General features: G+C 40.7%; 1 protein-coding gene across 1 annotated transcript; it reads left to right on the top strand.

Moving 5' to 3' along the window:
• Positions 1-8,359: 8,359 nt before the first annotated feature.
• Positions 8,360-17,687, top strand: si:ch211-276i12.4 (uncharacterized). The gene is made up of 7 exons (XM_063496322.1): positions 8,360-8,602; positions 8,769-10,323; positions 13,151-13,179; positions 13,742-13,870; positions 14,494-14,560; positions 14,664-14,771; positions 15,567-17,687. The coding sequence occupies exons 1-7, from the start codon at positions 8,484-8,486 to the stop codon at positions 16,194-16,196; spliced, it is 2,637 nt and encodes an 878-aa protein (XP_063352392.1). The 5' UTR covers positions 8,360-8,483; the 3' UTR covers positions 16,197-17,687.
• The last annotated feature ends 1,330 nt before the right edge of the window (positions 17,688-19,017 follow it).

Here is a 19,017-nt window from a genome sequence, read left to right as displayed (position 1 = left end):
CATGTCGACTCAAATATTTTCCCCACCCAGACATTGTCCTTTTATGGAATGCATACTTAAGTTGAAGTGTTATTAAATATACTTTCAGCCCCACAAAGCTTACTTAAAAAAAGCAAGACACCGCAGGGAATTGAACCCCGTCCCGACAGAGTCAGGAGTGCCACCACCGGAGTCTTTTGCTTTTTGTTTTTGCTAGTTAGGGCAAAAGCAAAACCTGGAAGAACAAAACAGTTTGTTCTTCCAGGAAAAGAAAACCCGACACCTGGATGCTAATTATGCTGTCACCACACGGGGATTCTCTTGGTCACGAGGCTGAAACTAGAACAGAGAGACGTCTGGTTTCCCCAATCCCCAAAATTCCCCACAGCGACACTGTATTGGTGTATTATTCCACGAAATCCGTTTAGCCACAATACCAGAATCCCTTGTCAAAGCGATTTTCCCCTCTGCAATTCAGCACGACTCGCGGGTCAACTGACAGTGAAGGCTTTCTTGCCAATTTTATGGCTGTAATGGGAAAAAAGACAGACAATTTAAGCCCCCCCCCACCCAAACCCCACACTTGTACCAAGACTCATCGAATATGATGGGAGATTGAATTTGTCAATATGGTTGTAGTTTACCACAGCTGATGCAGCATTTACCACAGCTATTCTTCCTCTGATGCTCAGCTCTTCAATGTATTAAATGAACCCTAGAGGCTGGCAGTACCCAAGTGATCCAATGACTCCCTGCAGACCTTTAAGTTGTCTGGTTCAGTAGCAAGTTAAGCTGAATGAGAAATCTGGAAAAAGGGAGAAAGAAGAGTGTTTGCCCCCCCAGACCCTCCTAACCATAATACTACTGCAATGTTTGACAACGACTTTATGAACATTGTTTTACAAATAAAATGTTATGCATAGCTGATGTGCATGCAACATGTTGAGTTACACATTAAAGCCATGGTATGTTAAAGAAAAATCAAGGGAACCGAAATTACTTAACTTAGCACCCACGAGACTGAAGTGATGCAGTATTAGCGAAAACAAGCTTGCAGCTCTTGATCTTAATGTGACTGGATTCTCAGTGTTCCATCACAGGTTAGGCCATCCCAGATGAAAAATTAAGAATTTGGGGTAATTTGACCTGAGAAACCAAAGGGAAAGAAAAAGGCACACAAACACAGAGAGCGGGGGCTTCTGCGAAGGACGTCAGGGGTTCAGATTTAAGCTCAAGCGCACAGGGGATTGGTACTTCATTCAGGGGCCACACTCATATCGCTGACAGCTTCCACAGATGGCTTTGCATTCAGAGGCAGGCGAGATCGGAGTGGACAGACGAGAATGATCTGAAACAAAGAGTGATCTACACAACACACCCACCACACAATACTCAAAGATTCGGGTTCTACTCATCTTATGGTTTTAAGATGCAAAGCAATAGGGCCCCAAGGCCAAAGAGGAATAAGCTAGTAAAGCATTGTTACTGATGATTTGAGGTTAACATAAAGCCAGTTCCAAGATGTCATTTTGTCAACTACAACATTGCAGAAGTTTTGACAAGTAAAGCCAACAGCTTACTACATGCTCCGGGTTAGGACTTGACTCGTGCTTGAACCAGTCTTGCACTGTGAGTTCTGTGAAGAGAAGTGTAGGGATACGCCCAACCACAACCATAGCACAATAGAAACTAAGGCAGCACATTTGCGCTGCATTTCAGACCAAATTAAGCTGCACCATGCGCAGCTTTCCTCAGCTGCTTAAATTTTGAAACTTCGCACAGTTGCGCGGTTGCTAAGGTGACCAACCTGCCACTTGTACAGTTGCACAAGGGCAAGCAGCTGAGGGCTAAATGCTCTAATCTATGTAAACACATCAAAAAACCTGACTCCTTTTGTTCAAACTGCATGTTGGTGGAGTTCAAAGGGCAGCGTGATTCTTGTGTTCTCCTAGGTACACTGCTTTCTTCCTTTGGATTGTTCTGTAAGATCAAAGAGGCAGAAAAGAAACACCCCTATACCCCTCCCCACAGTATCGTAGAACTGACTATTGTTATCCTTACCCAAATGCTTTACTGCAGATAATGTCAGAATCAATGAAGGTCCATCAAATCTTCCCGTTATCACAAGTGACTTGTTAAGAAAGCACAGCAGTGCTATTTCTACTGTCAAGTATAGCAAGTTGCTTTCATTTTCAAGAATGAGGACACGCAAGTCCAGTCAAGATAAGTGACCCCTATAGGGCTGAGAATTTTCTGTTTTTCGACATCAATATTTGATGGATTCAACTTATCTGCCTTCACTTTCCGCTTTGAAATAGAAGTCATTCGAGCCCAGGTCACATCCGTGCTCTACAAAGCTCCAAGCTTTAGTCATACCTGAAAAAGCACAAGAAAAGCTCCCCCACACAAGCCCCCCCAAAAAGAACAAATGCATACCAAAACTGTATTCAATCACAACAAGCTATGCATTTATTATGCAGTAAGAAAATCCTTTACAGATAGTTCACTCATTGTATTGGCGATACAAAGCAAAGTAACTAATTGCAAAGGAATTGCAATGAAGGCAATTAGCCAAATAATGAATGTTAAAGTAAATGAACACATTTAGCCACCTTACGTGATGCTCGATGCGCAAGGAAACTTGTACATACAATGAGTTAGGAGTTCCTGATGGTCTTGGGTATTGAAAGCACACAGGACACAGCACACTGAAAAAATGCAAAGAAAAGCCTCTCCCCACAACACCCCTGCCCTAATACAATATGGTAGAAAACTACAACACTGGCATTATAGTAACATTGTAGAGAACTACAAGACAATACTGGGATTACAGCAATTGCAACTGCTTTAACAAGGCCAACTTTAAGACTACGAATACAATTCACAAAAGATTGAAGCCATTTGCCATAAGAAACATTTAAAATACCACAGGCCTGAGTATGAGGGACTCCTTCCTTAACTGTAGGCATGGACTTGGACGTAGCTTTTTGAAGGATGGGCCTTACAAGTTAATCTGTAAGAGTCAAAAAAAATACACAGCCCCCTCCCAACCCCACAAAGCAACGTAAACCCTGTACAGAATTACAATGACTTCTAGTAAGGAGAAGTATTACCGCACTCTCCCTGGGGGAAAGGAACTTCACTACATCAGAAGACTACTTTTGAGGTTGCTATCTTGCGTTGTAAAGTGTCCACTTGAATCTTGTTGCTTGCGCCTGGATGTTTCCTATTCAAGCCATGTGCACTGGGCAATGTGGAGCTGTGAAGTCTAGGAAGAGACTGATTAACGCCCCACAACCCACCCCTCCCAAAAAAATAAATTCATGGAAGCCCATTTACAACATGTTCCAAATAAAAGTGAAATTAAAACTAATTGAGTCAGTGAACACCAAATACCTTTCTATATCTCGTTTAAGCACAGTGGATGCGCATGATCTCGATCCATATCACTACTGTATATAGGATGAGCTCAACTTGTACCAAGCAGCTAGAAAGGGGGGATTCTGTCGATGATCGCGTTAGGGGGCCAGGCCTGTAAAAAGAAAGACTCCAAACAAGTTTTAACACCCCCCCCCCCCCATAAGCCAAAAATATTTACCCACCAGGATCAACTACCATTTCAATGCAAATTCCCTTTTGAGTGAAGTCATTACTGTATACTTATGAAATGTAATGATGAGTTAATGTACAGGATAGTTACACCCACATGTACATTCCATGCATTAACTCACTGCTTGGGTTTAAGAGGTAGATGTAGCTGATCTGTACCAATGAGGCGCAGCTGAAGTACCGAAGGGTTGCCGAATACACAATTGGCCGTATGGGAGACCATCCACTTTCACACTCCAATGCAGAAAACTTCTCTGGGGGAAGACCTATCGAACAACAAAAGGACTGCCTCTCCCTCCGCTTGTGGAAACTACTTGTGATCGCAGGGGGGGTAGAGAAGTCCATTAAGACGCTCCTCGTCAGCACACTACCAAGGCATTCATCACAGCAGACACCACCACACATTTCAGCGCACAACAGGAGGGGTGACCACGGTACAAAACACTTTACACGGCTTGCCTGAAAAGAGGAAGAGAGAGCTGTGCGAGAAGTTGTTCTACAACAGATGTTTCTGGAAAGTACAAAAACCAAATACTGAATGTTACAGAGATACCTCTACCCAGTATACAAACCAAAGCCCCGCTTTAAACTTGTGACGCTAGAAGACTGCACGCCCTTGTCCCACCCTCTCAGCACTGGATCGGCATCGGGGCTGGTCACTGCGCTTCTACACTGCCCTGCGTTTCTGGCTCCCTCTGGCGTACACACTGGCCGACAGCTCCTGATGCTTCCTGCTCTCTTGGCCCCCTCTGCTCCTCCCCTCCACGCCCCTCTGGTCCTGTCCTGCCTGGCTCCACACTGGTCCTCCCACGCCCTCTGGTCCTGTCCTGCCTGGCTCCACACTGGTCCTCCCACGCCCTCTGGTCCTGTCCTGCCTGGCTGGCTCCTCTGGGGTCCTCCCCGTGTCCCACGACCTCGCTCCAAGCCGTCCTGCGATCTTCATCTAATAACTAAGTCCATTCCTCCCCGTGATAACTCAGTCCATTTTTCCCCCCCAAGAAAAAAAAAATCTTCTCTCTTCTCTAAGTGATGAACCTTTTTTTTTTTTTATTCCCTCTCAAGAAGTCCATAATTCTGAACTTGATATTGCTTGAGCTACTACTAGAGCTCTAAGATAAGCTTCCATTCTTCAGCATTACTTGACTGATGCTATCTTCTTTCTTTGAATGCAGAATTGATAGCTTGAAACTTCAAGTCTAATGACAGATGGAAACTGAGTGAAAATTTCGATTAAAAAAAAATTAAATGAATAAAAAAAAACTTAGCTTTGCAAAATGCTTCCCTGATCAATGGGATAAGAGTGAAAAGACAGAGGTAAGGACCTCATCCAAGTAACAACTATCAAACAAAAAATAAAAACGTCTTCATTGCTTCTTTGATGCTGTTGTTACTTAATCTGTTCCTGATGTGTTTTTTTTTTTAATAAACACAGGCTGGTCTAGTCTATCGCAGTTAGATAGCACCTCCGAGCTTACACATAAACCCTCCGTTTTAAATACAATTACTAGCACTTCTCATAATCTGCGTCTGATCACGACTAAGACATCCTTATTTTCTTTCTTCATTCTTTGTTTCTTCAGAATAAAAACGAATCTTCTAATATTTAACAGATTCAGTTAACTGTAGTTACATTGTGATCTAATCTTAGAGACCTCATTGCAAAGTCAGTACTCTTTAGGAACCTAATTAGGCACCTAACTTCACTGCCTTATCAATTACAAAAGTACGAAAAATTTTCCTCTGCCATTTTGTTGCTAAAAGCTTTCTACACCTTCTGGAAAAGCACTACGTGAAGGTTGATAATGGCCGTCAGTCTGACCACTCCCTTTTCCACTGCCGTCTACTTACGTCATGACGTTAATTGAATTAGCCAATAGATGACGTTTACACGTTTCTACTACGTTACAGCGCCCATCTCGAGCCAACTGCTGTTAGTATGACCAAAAATGGTTACTTGGAATATATTTTTAAAAAGCAAGATCACCGCTAGACAAATGCTAAACATGACAGCTAACAAAACAACTGTTGCGGAATAACTGACAATACTGGCACAAATTTATACATTTGGCTGGCTAAGCCTAGCGTTAGCTCAACAGCCCTCGGCGAAAAAAGAAAAAAAGAACGACAACAAAAAGGAATCAGGCCTTCGTTCTGACTCAGTAGAATTTGTGTTCATCTTCTACAATCTTAATCATTTGCAATAAAGCAGTACTAAAAAGCGTTTAACGAACCGAAAACACGTTACACATGTTATCTAGAGATTTAAAGTACTTGCATTAAAATAATGATCAATAATGCTCAGGAGGCTAAAATTAAACTTGTCGCAAACATTAGACTAGATAGAGCAAGGCTATAATAGCTTCGAAAATAAAACCCGAACTTCAAAAGATCAAAAAAGGAGGAAAAAAAACAAGATACGCTCAACCTGCAACGCCCAACCACAAGACGGAAAAGCATCAACGCGGTGTAAGTTGCGACAGCGTCACCAGCGCTATTTATATTGTTATAGTGATACGGCTACAAGAAAATGTGGTACTCATCCGCTAAAGTAGTCCCCCTTTTTAAACAAAAACAAACCCATGTATTTGTTTATTTTAGCTTTAGAATGAAAATAACACACGAACCAATGTGCGCGAATAAACGCAGTACTGTTGAATTCGGTAATGACGCACAAATAATTCAGATTTCTATTCTGAGAAGCCTTCTAATATTCGTTGCAAATAACACGTTGTTTGGGTGTTTCTGGTTAATTTAAACTTAATTTCACCATTTGGCAACACATGAGTGACAAAACAGCGAGGTATACTGTAACAAAAAAATGAACCTTTTTAATAATCCTACTAAAAACTAACGGTCAAAACAGCTGACGTCACGGGAAATGGTGCGCGGACTAATATTTTTTTAGCTGTAACAAGGCCCTGCAAACCGGATCAAACTAGAACGTAGTGGAGTTGTCGGATCTACTTGCTTTTTACTGCAGTGATATGCTGTTTTTTTTTTTTTTTTTGGATTGAATAACAAAAGAAAACAGCCAGCTCATCTCCTTTAACTTCGATGTCCAATGTACAATAAAGTTTTTCTTTTTATGTAAGATTTAGAAGCTACTGTAAAAAGCTGATGGTGTTTACAGTCTTTTTTAAATCAAATGTATAGTGTGCTTTCACAGTTCATGAATTTCCACGTCATAGTTTGTACGATGTTAAACTTGATTTTTAATTCAGACATTAATGTTATTATAGGCTGAAAAGTGTACGCGATAAATCCAGAAACGTCTAGAAACAACCAGAGCCTTAAAACGTGTTGCTGAGGGAAAGGTGGAAAATTACTAGATCCAAGCAGGAGTTCCCGATGTTCACCAGCAGAGGGTGCGTGCAGTTAGTCACGTACCTCGGACAACAATGGGATCACCATGTTCCTCACACGTGTTTACAGTAACAGGACTGCTTTTTAGCATTGATTATATCAACCTGGACAAGTCTGGGCAACTTCCCTTAAGCAGCTATGTTTATTATGATGGTAAGCCATTGATCAGCAACAATCCAGAGTGGGGAGCTGTCCTCTGGCTGCTTTCAGGCCCCCTCCCGAATCCCGATGAATTGATCTCTTTCAGAGTTGCTACAAAGGGTGCAGTCAATGCAATGCAGCGATTTGAAAACCCCTGCATTATCATTCAAGTGATAATCAAGGAAAACAAAACTTTTCCAAAGGGTGATCTGGACCTTGGTGTGACTAACTTGACTGACCCTCCCAGAAGAATAAACTTTGGAAATATACAGAAAGCCAGTGGAAATGGAGGTTGTATGGGTGTTAGAGGATGAGCTGTGAAATTTTATAATGAGCAGACATCAGTCCCCAACTAACAGTGTCATTTTAAATCACAATATTGATCTTGATGAAACAGAGTTTGTACAAAATCAATTAACAAGCTTTTGTATAAAGAACAGGAACATAAAGAGGAATGCAGCTGATGATGAAAAACCCATCAGCCACACACAGCAAACCAAATTACCAACAGTAATTAAAGTGGATGCCTGCCACAATAAAAAATAGTGTGATACAATTTCTAATTGCTCACTACTTCCTGTTATCCCATATATTGCAATACCGCTCATCCCTAGAGAATGTAATTACAAAGGAGTCAGTGGAAAGGTTGCAGGAAACCTCTTAAAATCAGTGAGGTAGCATTGTGCAGTTCAATGGCTTAGATTAACCCTTCGATGTGCTTTTTGTATATTTATAAAAAGAATGATAGTGAAAACAAAGTAATAATAAATATTGGTACTTTGTAATAGGATAGATGCCTGAAATTGGCCCACAGGGCAGAACAAACATATGGACAAATCCCATTCTGCAAAAAAGCAGAAAAAAGAACAAAAACTGTCGGTTTAAATGAGCCCAGTTATAGACTGTGTTCCACAGGGTTTGATTCATTTGTCTCCTGAATGAGGACAAAGGTCATGCTCTTTCGGTTTGTTCAATGAGCACCCAGCTGTTAGCACATCAGAAGTGATGCAAAGCCAAAACACCACCTAGGAATTCATGCAGTCCTGCACACAAGCCATGATTCCATTAGTCTGCAGTCAGACCCTGAGGAAGACAAACATAGTCATGCAAGTCCTTTAACAGAAGATATAATTACTAAAGAGACTACTTTTAAGGACTGAACTTCTTTTTAGCTAAATTAGAAATTAATTTGCATGCTTTGGTAATTTTTCATCTTCAGAATGATTGTATTCATCAGTAAGATTGTTCTTTGTGACTGACATCGAGAGATAAGTTGTAGCTTTATAGAGGAAAAAGAGCAGAGTACCAACACGGATCACCCTCAGTGCCACCAGTGCAGTCATCCCAACCAGGACCCCATCAACAGACTACCACCAGGAAAGCGAGAGGTCATGGAGAAGTATTTTAAACCGGTTCAGAGCCCAGCTGAGCTGGATGAGCTCAAGCCACGGAAAATCCACCATCATCGCCATCATCACCTTCACCATAGCCAAGACACTCAGTCACACAGGTAGGATGGCTTTTTCCACACATATCTAATTGTGTTTTAGTCTAAATTTATTTGCAAGATTAAATTTGCAAGTTTATTGAGCTTGAACATCTGCAGCCTTAGACAAAATATACTAAGCACAGTCCCTTTTTACATGGTCAGTTTACACAATTTCCCTGTTTTGAAGGTACTCAAAGTTTGATGACACTGACAGGAACACAGATGACAGCCGAGGGCAGCCTCGCCACCATCAGCACAGTCACTATCTCCATGAAAGCCCTCGCCACGATGGTCACTATCGCCGTCAGTTTCACCACAGTGAAGAGGATGAGATCATTTACGACCATGACACCCCTGTAACTCTCTCAAGGGCTTCCTCTTCTTCCCTCTCATCCTCATCCTCTTCCTCCTGGTACACAGAGTCAAGCGCAAATGATCCTTTCACTCTTTGCCATGCTGAGCGCCCACAGCATTCTCTGTCCTGCTCCAATATCCCAGATGTGCGCATAGGTTTCCGGGAAGATGAATGCAGTGAGCCCATTGTCTTTGCTACCGTCAAACACAGCAAAAAAGGCAAGCTGCTTCATGAAAGCTCACAGCAAAGAGGGAACACTGGCTTTTCTGCTCTTGACAGAGGTCACAGTCGGAGCGATGAAGCCTTTTTTCAGAGTAATGATAGTGGTGGAAGAGAACAATCTAAGCAAAATAACTATGGGCCTTTGTATAAGTCAGCTAGTTTGAACCGATGTCTAGCTTTCAGTGAGGAAAACATTCTTTTAGGGGTCTCCAGTGCCCCCAAGAGAGCAGTATCTTCAAACCAGCTACCCAGCAAAGGGATCCTCAAGAACAAGGAGACTCATACTGACATTCGTAAGACTAAATCGATGGAGGTGTTGTCCCCAAGAGTTGCTAAAGAACAAGGTCCTGGGCAGAAGGGTAAAGAAATTACTCAAGCTAACATAGAGCAAGCCAGGGCCAATTTTCTGCAGGAGAAATTACAGTTCTCTGCGTTTCTAGATGAGATTACAAAGAGCGTTATAAGTCCATCGTATCTCACCAGCTTGGGTGTTAATAATAATAAAACTCCTGCAAAAACATCTGCCTCAGCCCCCACATCTAACCCAGTTAAGCCTCAGCTCCCACCAAAAAAACACAGAAAAGCCCCAGTGGAGGAGACGGGTCAGCATCCCAAACTGGCCAGCAGACAGGAGAAAGCACCTTTTAGTAGTTCTAGAAAACACTCAGACTGCTCCAATCCTGACAAACTGATTTCATATGCCATGAGGAACCACCACGGTAGCCCACCGCCTCGTCACCACCCGCACTCCGCCGGCCAAAGCCCACACCACGGAAGCAACCGTAAGGACAGGAGGCCTACATCAGGAGACAGATTTGGCAGAGGTGGCCCTCACCTCACCGATGAAACTAGCACCAGCCCTGAAACCAGTCAGTCCAAACAACGCCACCACCACCACCACCACCACCGAAAACAGCAGCATAGCCAGCATCCACATAACCAGCACTTCCACCAACAGTCCTATCCAGACTCTGGTCACCAAGAACCAAGCAACTCGCCTCCAACTTCAGCCCAAGGTGCAGAGGCAGGGGTCGGATCTGAGTCTTCATCCACAAAATCAGATTCATCCAGGGCCAGGGACACAGCCTCCACAGCTACCAGCCACAGCTCAGATCAGAGTGGTCGACACCAGCCACAACATGTTGGGCACTCTCAGCAGCACAGGGTAAGTCCACTTTAAGCTGATACACTAAAATGACAGCAAACAAATTAGTTTAGAGAGAGTCAAATCAATCATGAGCTGTTATTCACCACCTTTAAAATATTATACCCTGCTAATATCATTGCTATGTGTATGTGTTTTCATTTTGAAGTTAAAGTTAACTAGTATAACTAGTAAGAACCATCATGAACAACTAGTAAGAACCATCATGAACCACTGGCTTCATGGAGAAGCCAGTGGTCTTCAGTGCATGGATTTGTGAATCAAATGATAAGATATAAGGGTGCTAATGAGCCAAAGCTCTAGTTAGAAAGCAAGGACCTTTCTATTCAGCATTATATAAATATATAATACTAAAATTATTTCTTTTTTATTATTAATCATGTCTTTTTTGATGGGCTGCTGAAGAACAAAGTGTGACGCATATTACACTGCATCAAATCAATGATATCTCTATTAAAAGAACAGAATGTTGCAGAATGAGGCACTGCTGCTGAGTCACAGGGCGTGTGGGATGGTGTCAAGCACTGCGCATTACAAGCTGAGTCATTCTCCAGCATTGCAGCAAATGACGTTGAGTGCTTTTAGGGGAAAATTCATTTGAAACTCCTTGATATATCAGTTTCGATTCTTTGTTTGCTCTGTAACCTGAAGGGACGTAACTACATACAATCACAAAGACAAATCTGCATAGTTCCCTCATGGGAAAATGTGTGAGTAATACAGAAGGTAGAATCCAGTCGTTCTTAATAGACACACAGACACACACACAGAGCCTTACATAATTTTGCCTTTTTCCATGCTGTAACAGTATAGATTCTGGTCTCATTTGGTTTATTTGTTTTATTGAATTCACATATATGCACGTGTACAAAGGGGAACATCCTGGCTATGGTTTAGCCTCACAGAACAAATCGATTATGTTTCTGGCACAGGTCTACCACAGCTCAATAGTTTATTATTGAGCTGTCCTCAGTAATGAATGGTGACCCAGCCCGGGTATATAGCCCGTGCCGGGCTCCAGCACCTATGAATATAAATAGTAATGAATAGTTAAAGAAATTATGTTGTTTTTGGAAAGTGATGTGACCTCATCCAGGCAATTGGAATTCAAATGAAACAATGAAGGTGAAGTTCTGGTTTTCCGACAGGGTGCTTGGGGAGTTTTCATATTTGGAAACTGAAGCTGAAAGCCGTTCCACACCTTTAAGTTTCATTTTACATTGAATGTGTTTGATTACAAAACAAGAAATGTTTGAATCACACTGCATATTTTACAGACTAAGGAGTCTGCTACAAAAAACATTATTATATCTAACTAACTAAAAACACTCTAAAAATAATCAACTGAAATAACAATTTGAATTGATAAAACATACAAAACCAATTAAAATAAAGTGAAAATATACAAAATGCACCTATAGTCTATAGGTGCCTGAGGACACACTATTGCATACAAAAGGGTGGCTGTGGCTCAGGAGGTACAGCAGGTTGTCTACTAATTTGAACATTGTTGGTTAGATCCCCAGCTCTTCCAAACTGTATGTCAAAGTATCTATGATTTGCACCTCATGTATTCACTAGAGTTTGAATTTTAGATAAAAGCATTTGAGCATTAAAAAGATTAAATGAGGCTTGCAGTCAATATAATTTCAGTTCAGTTTTATTTACATAGCAGAAAATCACAGCAATAGTTGCCTCACAATGCTTTATATTGTAAGGTAAAGACCCTACATCAATGGAGACAAAACCCCCACAATCAGATGGCCATATATGAACAAACACTTGGTGGCAGTGGGAAGGAAAAACTTCCCTTTAACAGCAAGGAACTTCCAGCAGAACCAGATTCAGGGAAGGGCAGCCATCTGCTACGACCGGTTGGGGAATGAAGGTTAGAGTAGAAAACTGCCCTGTAGTACCAGTTCATATGTTTGTTGAGACTGACATGTTTATGTAACTGTATGTCAAATATTTGCATTCATGTATTTTATCAATGAAATGTTGTAAACATCTTGGACCTTGTCCCTGAGAAATACCACTCATATTACTCAATTCAGTGCAGTTTTAATATGTAGCTCCAATTCACAACAACAGTCACCTCACCTCAAGTCACCTGCTTTATAATGTAAGGCAAAGAGCCTGCAATATTAGAAAGAAACCTCATTAATCACACAGCCCTTTTTGAGCAAGCACTTGGTGATGGTGACAAACAAAAGCACAATTTTAACAGGAAGAAACCTCTGGAAGAACTAGGCTCAGGGAGGGACAGCCTCTGCTGTGAGTGGTTGGGGTTTAGGGGAAAAGAAGACAGCAGAGAGATCCAGGACAAAAGGTAAACTATAGGAGAGAGTTTTAATAATTGCTAATGATTAAATGCAGAAGTGGTGTATAAACAATACTGAGAGTGAAAAGAAATGAGTGAAGAAGAAATGCTCAATTCATTATGGGAAGCCCTCAGGAACACAACTCTATAGCAGCATGACTAAGTGAGGGTTCAGGATCACCTGATCTGGAAGCTAGTTCTATAATAGAAGGGACTGATAGCTGAAGGCCTTGCTCCCATTCTACTTATGAAAACTTTAGGACCTACAAGTAACCTCTCTCAGGATAATAGGGTACTATGAGGTCTTTAAGATTTGACAGGACCTGATTATTCAAGATTTTGTATTTGAGGAGAAGAATTTTAAACTTAATTATGAATTCAACAAAGATTACAATAAGGAAAAACTAACACACTCTGCAGTACAAAACAAAAATACCTGTGTCTACAGAGAATCTACAGCCTGATCTCAGCCACCTCCTCCTTAAACTTGTTCTATTCCTTTTTTAGGATGTGCTGTGTGAGGCTGACCATCTTCAGTAAGTGTTTGTATTTATATAATCTCTCTCTGCACACGTCACATTTGACTGCAGATTTTCACGCCTTTCTCTCTGGCTCGTTCGGTTGTCTCTCTTTGTATCCGGTTATGGATCAGTGCTTATTGATCACACTAATGAGCTTCACTTCCCTCCACATTCCTGTTAAAACAGGATGAAGTGTCATTATGAAACCTTTTTACATAACTATATGTCGTCAGTCATATGTATATGTGCCAGGGAAACCAACATTTAACAACCTTTGTGAATACCTTTTAGAACTACTTTTTAAACTAAACCCTAATTGTCATTTCAGCAGTAATACCTGTCACCATTGTGTTGATGATTATTTATTTATTTTTACCTTAATAATGTTAAAATCTTTGACATTTAATTAAAAATCTTTGACATTTCATTTAAAAAGCACAATTGACACATCCCAAATAATTCACTCTGCAGGTTCTGGACCTTTAATCCTCCTTAAATCCAAAATTTTGAAAGTCAAAATAACCTTCATTAGTAACATATGCTGGCCCTCTATTTCTAATCCTTCCTCTGTGTTCAGGGCACTGCAGGAGGAGAATGCCGATCTCCACCAGAACTTGCTGCAGACAGTGGTTTGCATTGAGAGCCTGGAGGCAGAGCTGCAGAGGACCAGAGACGAGCTCAGTCATGTCAAGGAGAAATACAAAAGGTTAGGCTAAACAGAATTGAAAACACACGTGATGGCTGTGCATTGCTTAAACTCTCTGACTCATGTCCATAAATAAATACTGAGCTTGCCTCTACAAGAGGGTGTGTGCACACATATTGATTCCAGAGCCACTATTGAATGAACTCAATCTCTGGCTTTACTTAACACTTCCTATAGATGAATTGATCAGTGGGACATTCTGGATGAACAGCATAGGCCACAGATCTCCTCCTTGCGTGGGTGGAAATTCAGTGACATATAAACTGCGTCTTCACACTCACCCAGATTCTGTTAGGCCCATATTTATAACCAAACAACTGCTGCTGGCAGTCAGGCACATACCAGACATTCTTCAGCAGACTGCTGCAGCTGGAGTGAATGGTCGCCTCACACTGCACACAAGTTGTGCATCAGTTGTTGTAAGTTTATTAGGAGAGTTTGTTGTTGACATTTGTCTTGACAAACAGCTGCCATTGACTTGACTCAAAGATCGCAGTGGTGCAGGCAATACGTTTAACAATGGGCCTTTATGTACTGTGTTAAAAATAAAATTTAAGGATTTTGGATTAATTCTATTAGTGCAGAAAATAGATGAATGACATATTTTCCTTCTTGTTTTGAAGCCTTCTGCAAACACATACTGGGACCAAGCAGGCCAATAACTTGCTGGGGGAGCACCTGCACATAGCGGTGAGAAAACTGGAGATTTATAAACTCTGAGCGAAATAATAAAAAAAATGAAACACATCGTTTGACTTTCATGCATGTTATCCCTTATTTTTTGCATTTGCAGTCCGAGAGCCTGAGCAGTGAAAGGAAGTACTTGCTTAATCGTGTGTCCAACCTGAGCTCAGAGCTGGAAGACGCCCACAGGACCATTGCAGCCCTGGAGAACATTAATGTAAGCACACTGACATCTAGTGGACATCAGTGCACACTTCTCTCTACTCAGTAGGCCTCAGGGCCTGAGATTCATGCTAAATGCCTGCAGACAAACCTGTGGACATACTGAATGTTTATCATTTCATTATAACCAGAAATAACATAAAATGTAAGAGATCTTCAACTTTAGAGAGTTAAATATCAAAACTAATCTTTCAACTCAGGCAAAAGTACACCTGACATTATTACATTTTTATGTGCTTAAGATTGTCATCTATTTGAGGAACTCATGATACTGAGTGTGATTTATATACTGTAAACACTCAAAGTGCCATGTGTATGCCACTGTACACTAATAAATGTATTTTTAGAGTGGTAATATCATTTAAATGGTTAGGCAGCACAACATGTTATCTATAATATTTATGTGTTTCCCTGTAGTGTTTTGTAGCATATTAGGAGACATTACTGCCATGTTCAGTGTCATTTTGTTTTCAAAAGGATACTCATCTGGATCTCCAGTCAGTGCAAACAAAATACTGAAGCACAGCTGCCCACCCCACCCCCAAACATCTCTTTGCACATGCATAATCAGCTAAATGTTCCTTGAAATATGCTAAATAACGCATAGCAACCAATGAAAGATGCTATGTTGCGCCAGAGATTATGATGAAGCACTGAGGTGATGCTGTTTATGAAGCAAATATTTCAAAGTTACTAAAGCAACAGAATTAGATTTGAAAGCAGATGCATTTCATGAATCTTGAAATGTAAAGAGTAATGTTTACTTATACATATTTTTTCTTAAATTTAGGTGCCATGCTTGATAAAGGAACTACTGGAGAAGCATTTTGATTCAGCTGAGGCTGTACAGAAGTTTCTCACAACCTCTGCTGCAAACAGCCATTCTGCCCCCTCTCAGCAAACAGATGGCCAGCCCCACCCTCCTAAAGCAGACAAAGCAGCAAATGATTGGCTGACAAAACCAGAGGCAGGTCCACAGAGGGTCACAGCTTTCACACCCTTTAAACAGAGTGTACCAGCAACAGGAAATGAATGCAGCCTCTTGGGTCAGCATGAGCCGAGCCACAGCCTGCCTTTCTCTGTGGCTGAAATCAGCACTGCTATCTATAAGAAAATGGCTGCCAGTTATGCTGCCAGGCCACAGCCTATCTACCCCCAAAGCCAACAGCAGTCCTCTTTGGCCACTAATCATGCTGACACCCTTCTAGACCTCAGGCAGGGCCATGTAGCTAGTGATAACTGGGCCGGGAAGGAAGAGTTAAAGGTAACTCTTTTGGAGCAGGACACTGATGATGTGAACTCTGTGTCAGCCCAGCAGATCCTGGATGATTTCATGCAGCACCTGCAGTTACACAAGGAGGCTGGTGAAAGGAAGGAGCAACAGAGTGGGCAGAAGTGTAGGGCAGAAGTAACAGAGTGAAAATGCCACAGGCACAGTGAACGTTCATCTTAATGCTTCGAAATGTGCATTTATTCATGTGTCTCATGAATATCTGTCAGATGGAAATACTGTATTTTGAAAATGCTGTGGTTAAGAAAACTTGAACATTATGTTATTTTAGGCTATCTGTGGGCGACAAAGGAGGGCTTTGCATAATAGTCAAAAGATTTTCATACAAAAAAAGAAAGAAAGAGCCACAGCTACATAAAAAACTGAGAAAAATGGCAGTAAAATAACAAAATAACCATTTATTTTATTAAAAATATGCTTTATGTATAAGTTTCTGTAGTATTAATTTACTGTCTATTTTTTTTTACCTTTTAGTTTTCTTCCAAATTGATAGTGCAGGCAAAAGGTCATGGGGGTAGCTGGAGCCTTTCCTAGCAGATAGGTCACCAGTCTGACGTAGCACTGACACAGAGAGACAACTAGGGCCAGTTTAGAATCACCAGTTCACCTAACCCCACTAATTGCACGTCGAACCTTCTCGCTAACCACCTCGTCACCATGCTGCCCACTTTATACAGACAACAGAAGCGTTTAATTGTCTCTGACAATAGATCATTGACACTGATGAGATCAAATGTGATCACTTTTAACAAATTTAAAAAACAGTGAAAGACTGGGAATTTAAAAGCAGGATACCTCAAGGCCTTCTGCTAAGTGAACAATGAAACTATATTCAGTGAACGACTTTGAGTGACATCGAGAAAACAACGTGATTAAGGAAGCTAATGCCCTTTTGGAACCCTCTTAAGTCTTGAGTCAAGGCATCTCTTTCTTAAAGCAGCAGGTTACTGTACCATCAGTGTCACTGGAGACTGTTTTAATCTACATTTATTCATAATAATTCAACCAGACTCAGTTGTTCGTGTTTCTGCTATATATTTGTGTAAAATAAGTCGCCAGGGACTGCTTTGGATGGTTCAAACAGTCTAAATAGCCCTCATGTGAAAACCTCTTAAAATTAATAAGTGTACAATGAAAAATACTATTTTGAGTTTACTGTGCATTGATTGGTTTGTGTAAATATCCAGAGATTCAGTGTAAATGTCTTTAATTCATAAAAAGAAAGTCAAATATTATGATTCAAAAATGTTTTCTTTGTACTGTTGCAAGGTCTTTACCTTACAGTGTAAAGTGCCTTGAGGCAACTGTTGTTGTGCTTTGGCACTATATGAATAAAATTGGATTGAATTGAATTGTTGACAGGGGAAAATCCTTTCAAGCTGATGTAACTGACAAATGTGTACAGTTAAAATACAAAGGCGTGTACAGCTATTGTGATGGTGTTTATAAGCTTAACAGAACGTGTACACCTGGGATCTATGTGTTCCTTTAATTCTGTGCTTAGCATTCTTTGGTATTAATATTGTTTTAATCTAAATCTCTCTCTACATTTTGTCATTAAAAATACTTCTTCTTTGTGTATTTGCATCTATTCTACCAATAAAGATAGTTTTGTTGATGGAGTATATCAGATTACAAACATTTGTTCATTATTGATGATTTCTTTCTCACTTTCTTGTTGTCAAATTCAAATAATATATAGCATGTTTTTTTTTATATGCAAACAAAACAAACAAACAAAACAAAAAAACCCAATTGGAAGGTTGTGTTTTAATCCCTGGCTCCTCCAGCCTGCATGTCAAAGTGACCTTGGGCAAGATAATGAACTCCGTGTTGATTCATTGAAATCAGAGTTTAAGGAACAGAAATGCATCTGAATGTGTGTGCTTCAATGGGTGAATGAGGCTTGTACTAAAAAGCACTTTGAGTGCTCAGTTAGAGAAGCCTTCAGTTAATCCAAAATGCTGCAGCAAGAGTACTGACAGGGACTAGAAATAGAAAGCATATTTCTCCTATACTGGTTTCTCTTCATTGGCTCCCTGTTAAATCCAGAATTGAATTCAAAATCCTGCTCCTCACATACAAGGTCTTAAATAATCAGGTCCCATCATATTCTAATGACCTTATGGTACCATATCACCACATTTGAGCACTTCGCTCTTGCACTGCAGGCTTACTTGTTGTTCCTATAGTATTTAAAAGTAGAATGGGAGGCAGAGCCTTCAGCTTTCATGCTCCTCTTCTATGGAACCAGCTTCCTGTTTGGATTCAGGAGATGAACACCGTCTCTACTTTTAAGATTAAGCTTAAAACTTTCCTCTTTGCTAAAGCATATAGTTAGGACTGGATCAGGCGACCCTGAATCCTCCCTTAGTTATGCTGCAATAGGTGTAGGCTGCTGGTGGGTTCCCATGATGCATTTAGTATTTCTTCTTCATGTGTTAATAGACCTCTCTGCATTGAATAATACTTGCTTTTAATCTGTGCCTCTCTTCCACAGCATGTCTTTATCCTGTCTTCCTTCTCTCACCCCAACCAGTCGCAGCAGATGGCCCCGCCCCTCCCTGAGCCTGGTTCTGCCAGAGCTTTCTTCCTGTTAAAAGGCAGTTTTTCCTTCCCACTGTCGCCAAAGTGCTTACTCATAGGGGGTCATATGATTTTGGTTTTTTTTTTCTGTATGTATTATTGTAGGGATACCTTACAAAGTAAAGCACCTTGAGGCTGTTGTTGTGATTTGGTGCTGTATAAATAAAATTGAATTGAATTGAATTGAATTGAACTGAATTGAACTGAATTGAACTGAACTGAACTGAATTGAATTGAACTGAACTGAATTGAATTGAATTGAATTGAATTGAATTGAATTGAACTGAAGAAAAGTGCTACATGTATGCTGCTGACATATCTGAGCTACATTAAAATCTCTGTTGCTAGAAAGCTAAACAGGTTT

The sequence above is a fragment of the Pelmatolapia mariae genome, linkage group LG2, assembly GCF_036321145.2.
Source record: "Pelmatolapia mariae isolate MD_Pm_ZW linkage group LG2, Pm_UMD_F_2, whole genome shotgun sequence".
Classification (NCBI taxonomy): domain Eukaryota; kingdom Metazoa; phylum Chordata; class Actinopteri; order Cichliformes; family Cichlidae; genus Pelmatolapia; species Pelmatolapia mariae.
The sequence above is the reverse complement of the archived record's forward strand: the minus strand, read 5'-3'. Positions and strand labels throughout refer to the sequence as shown.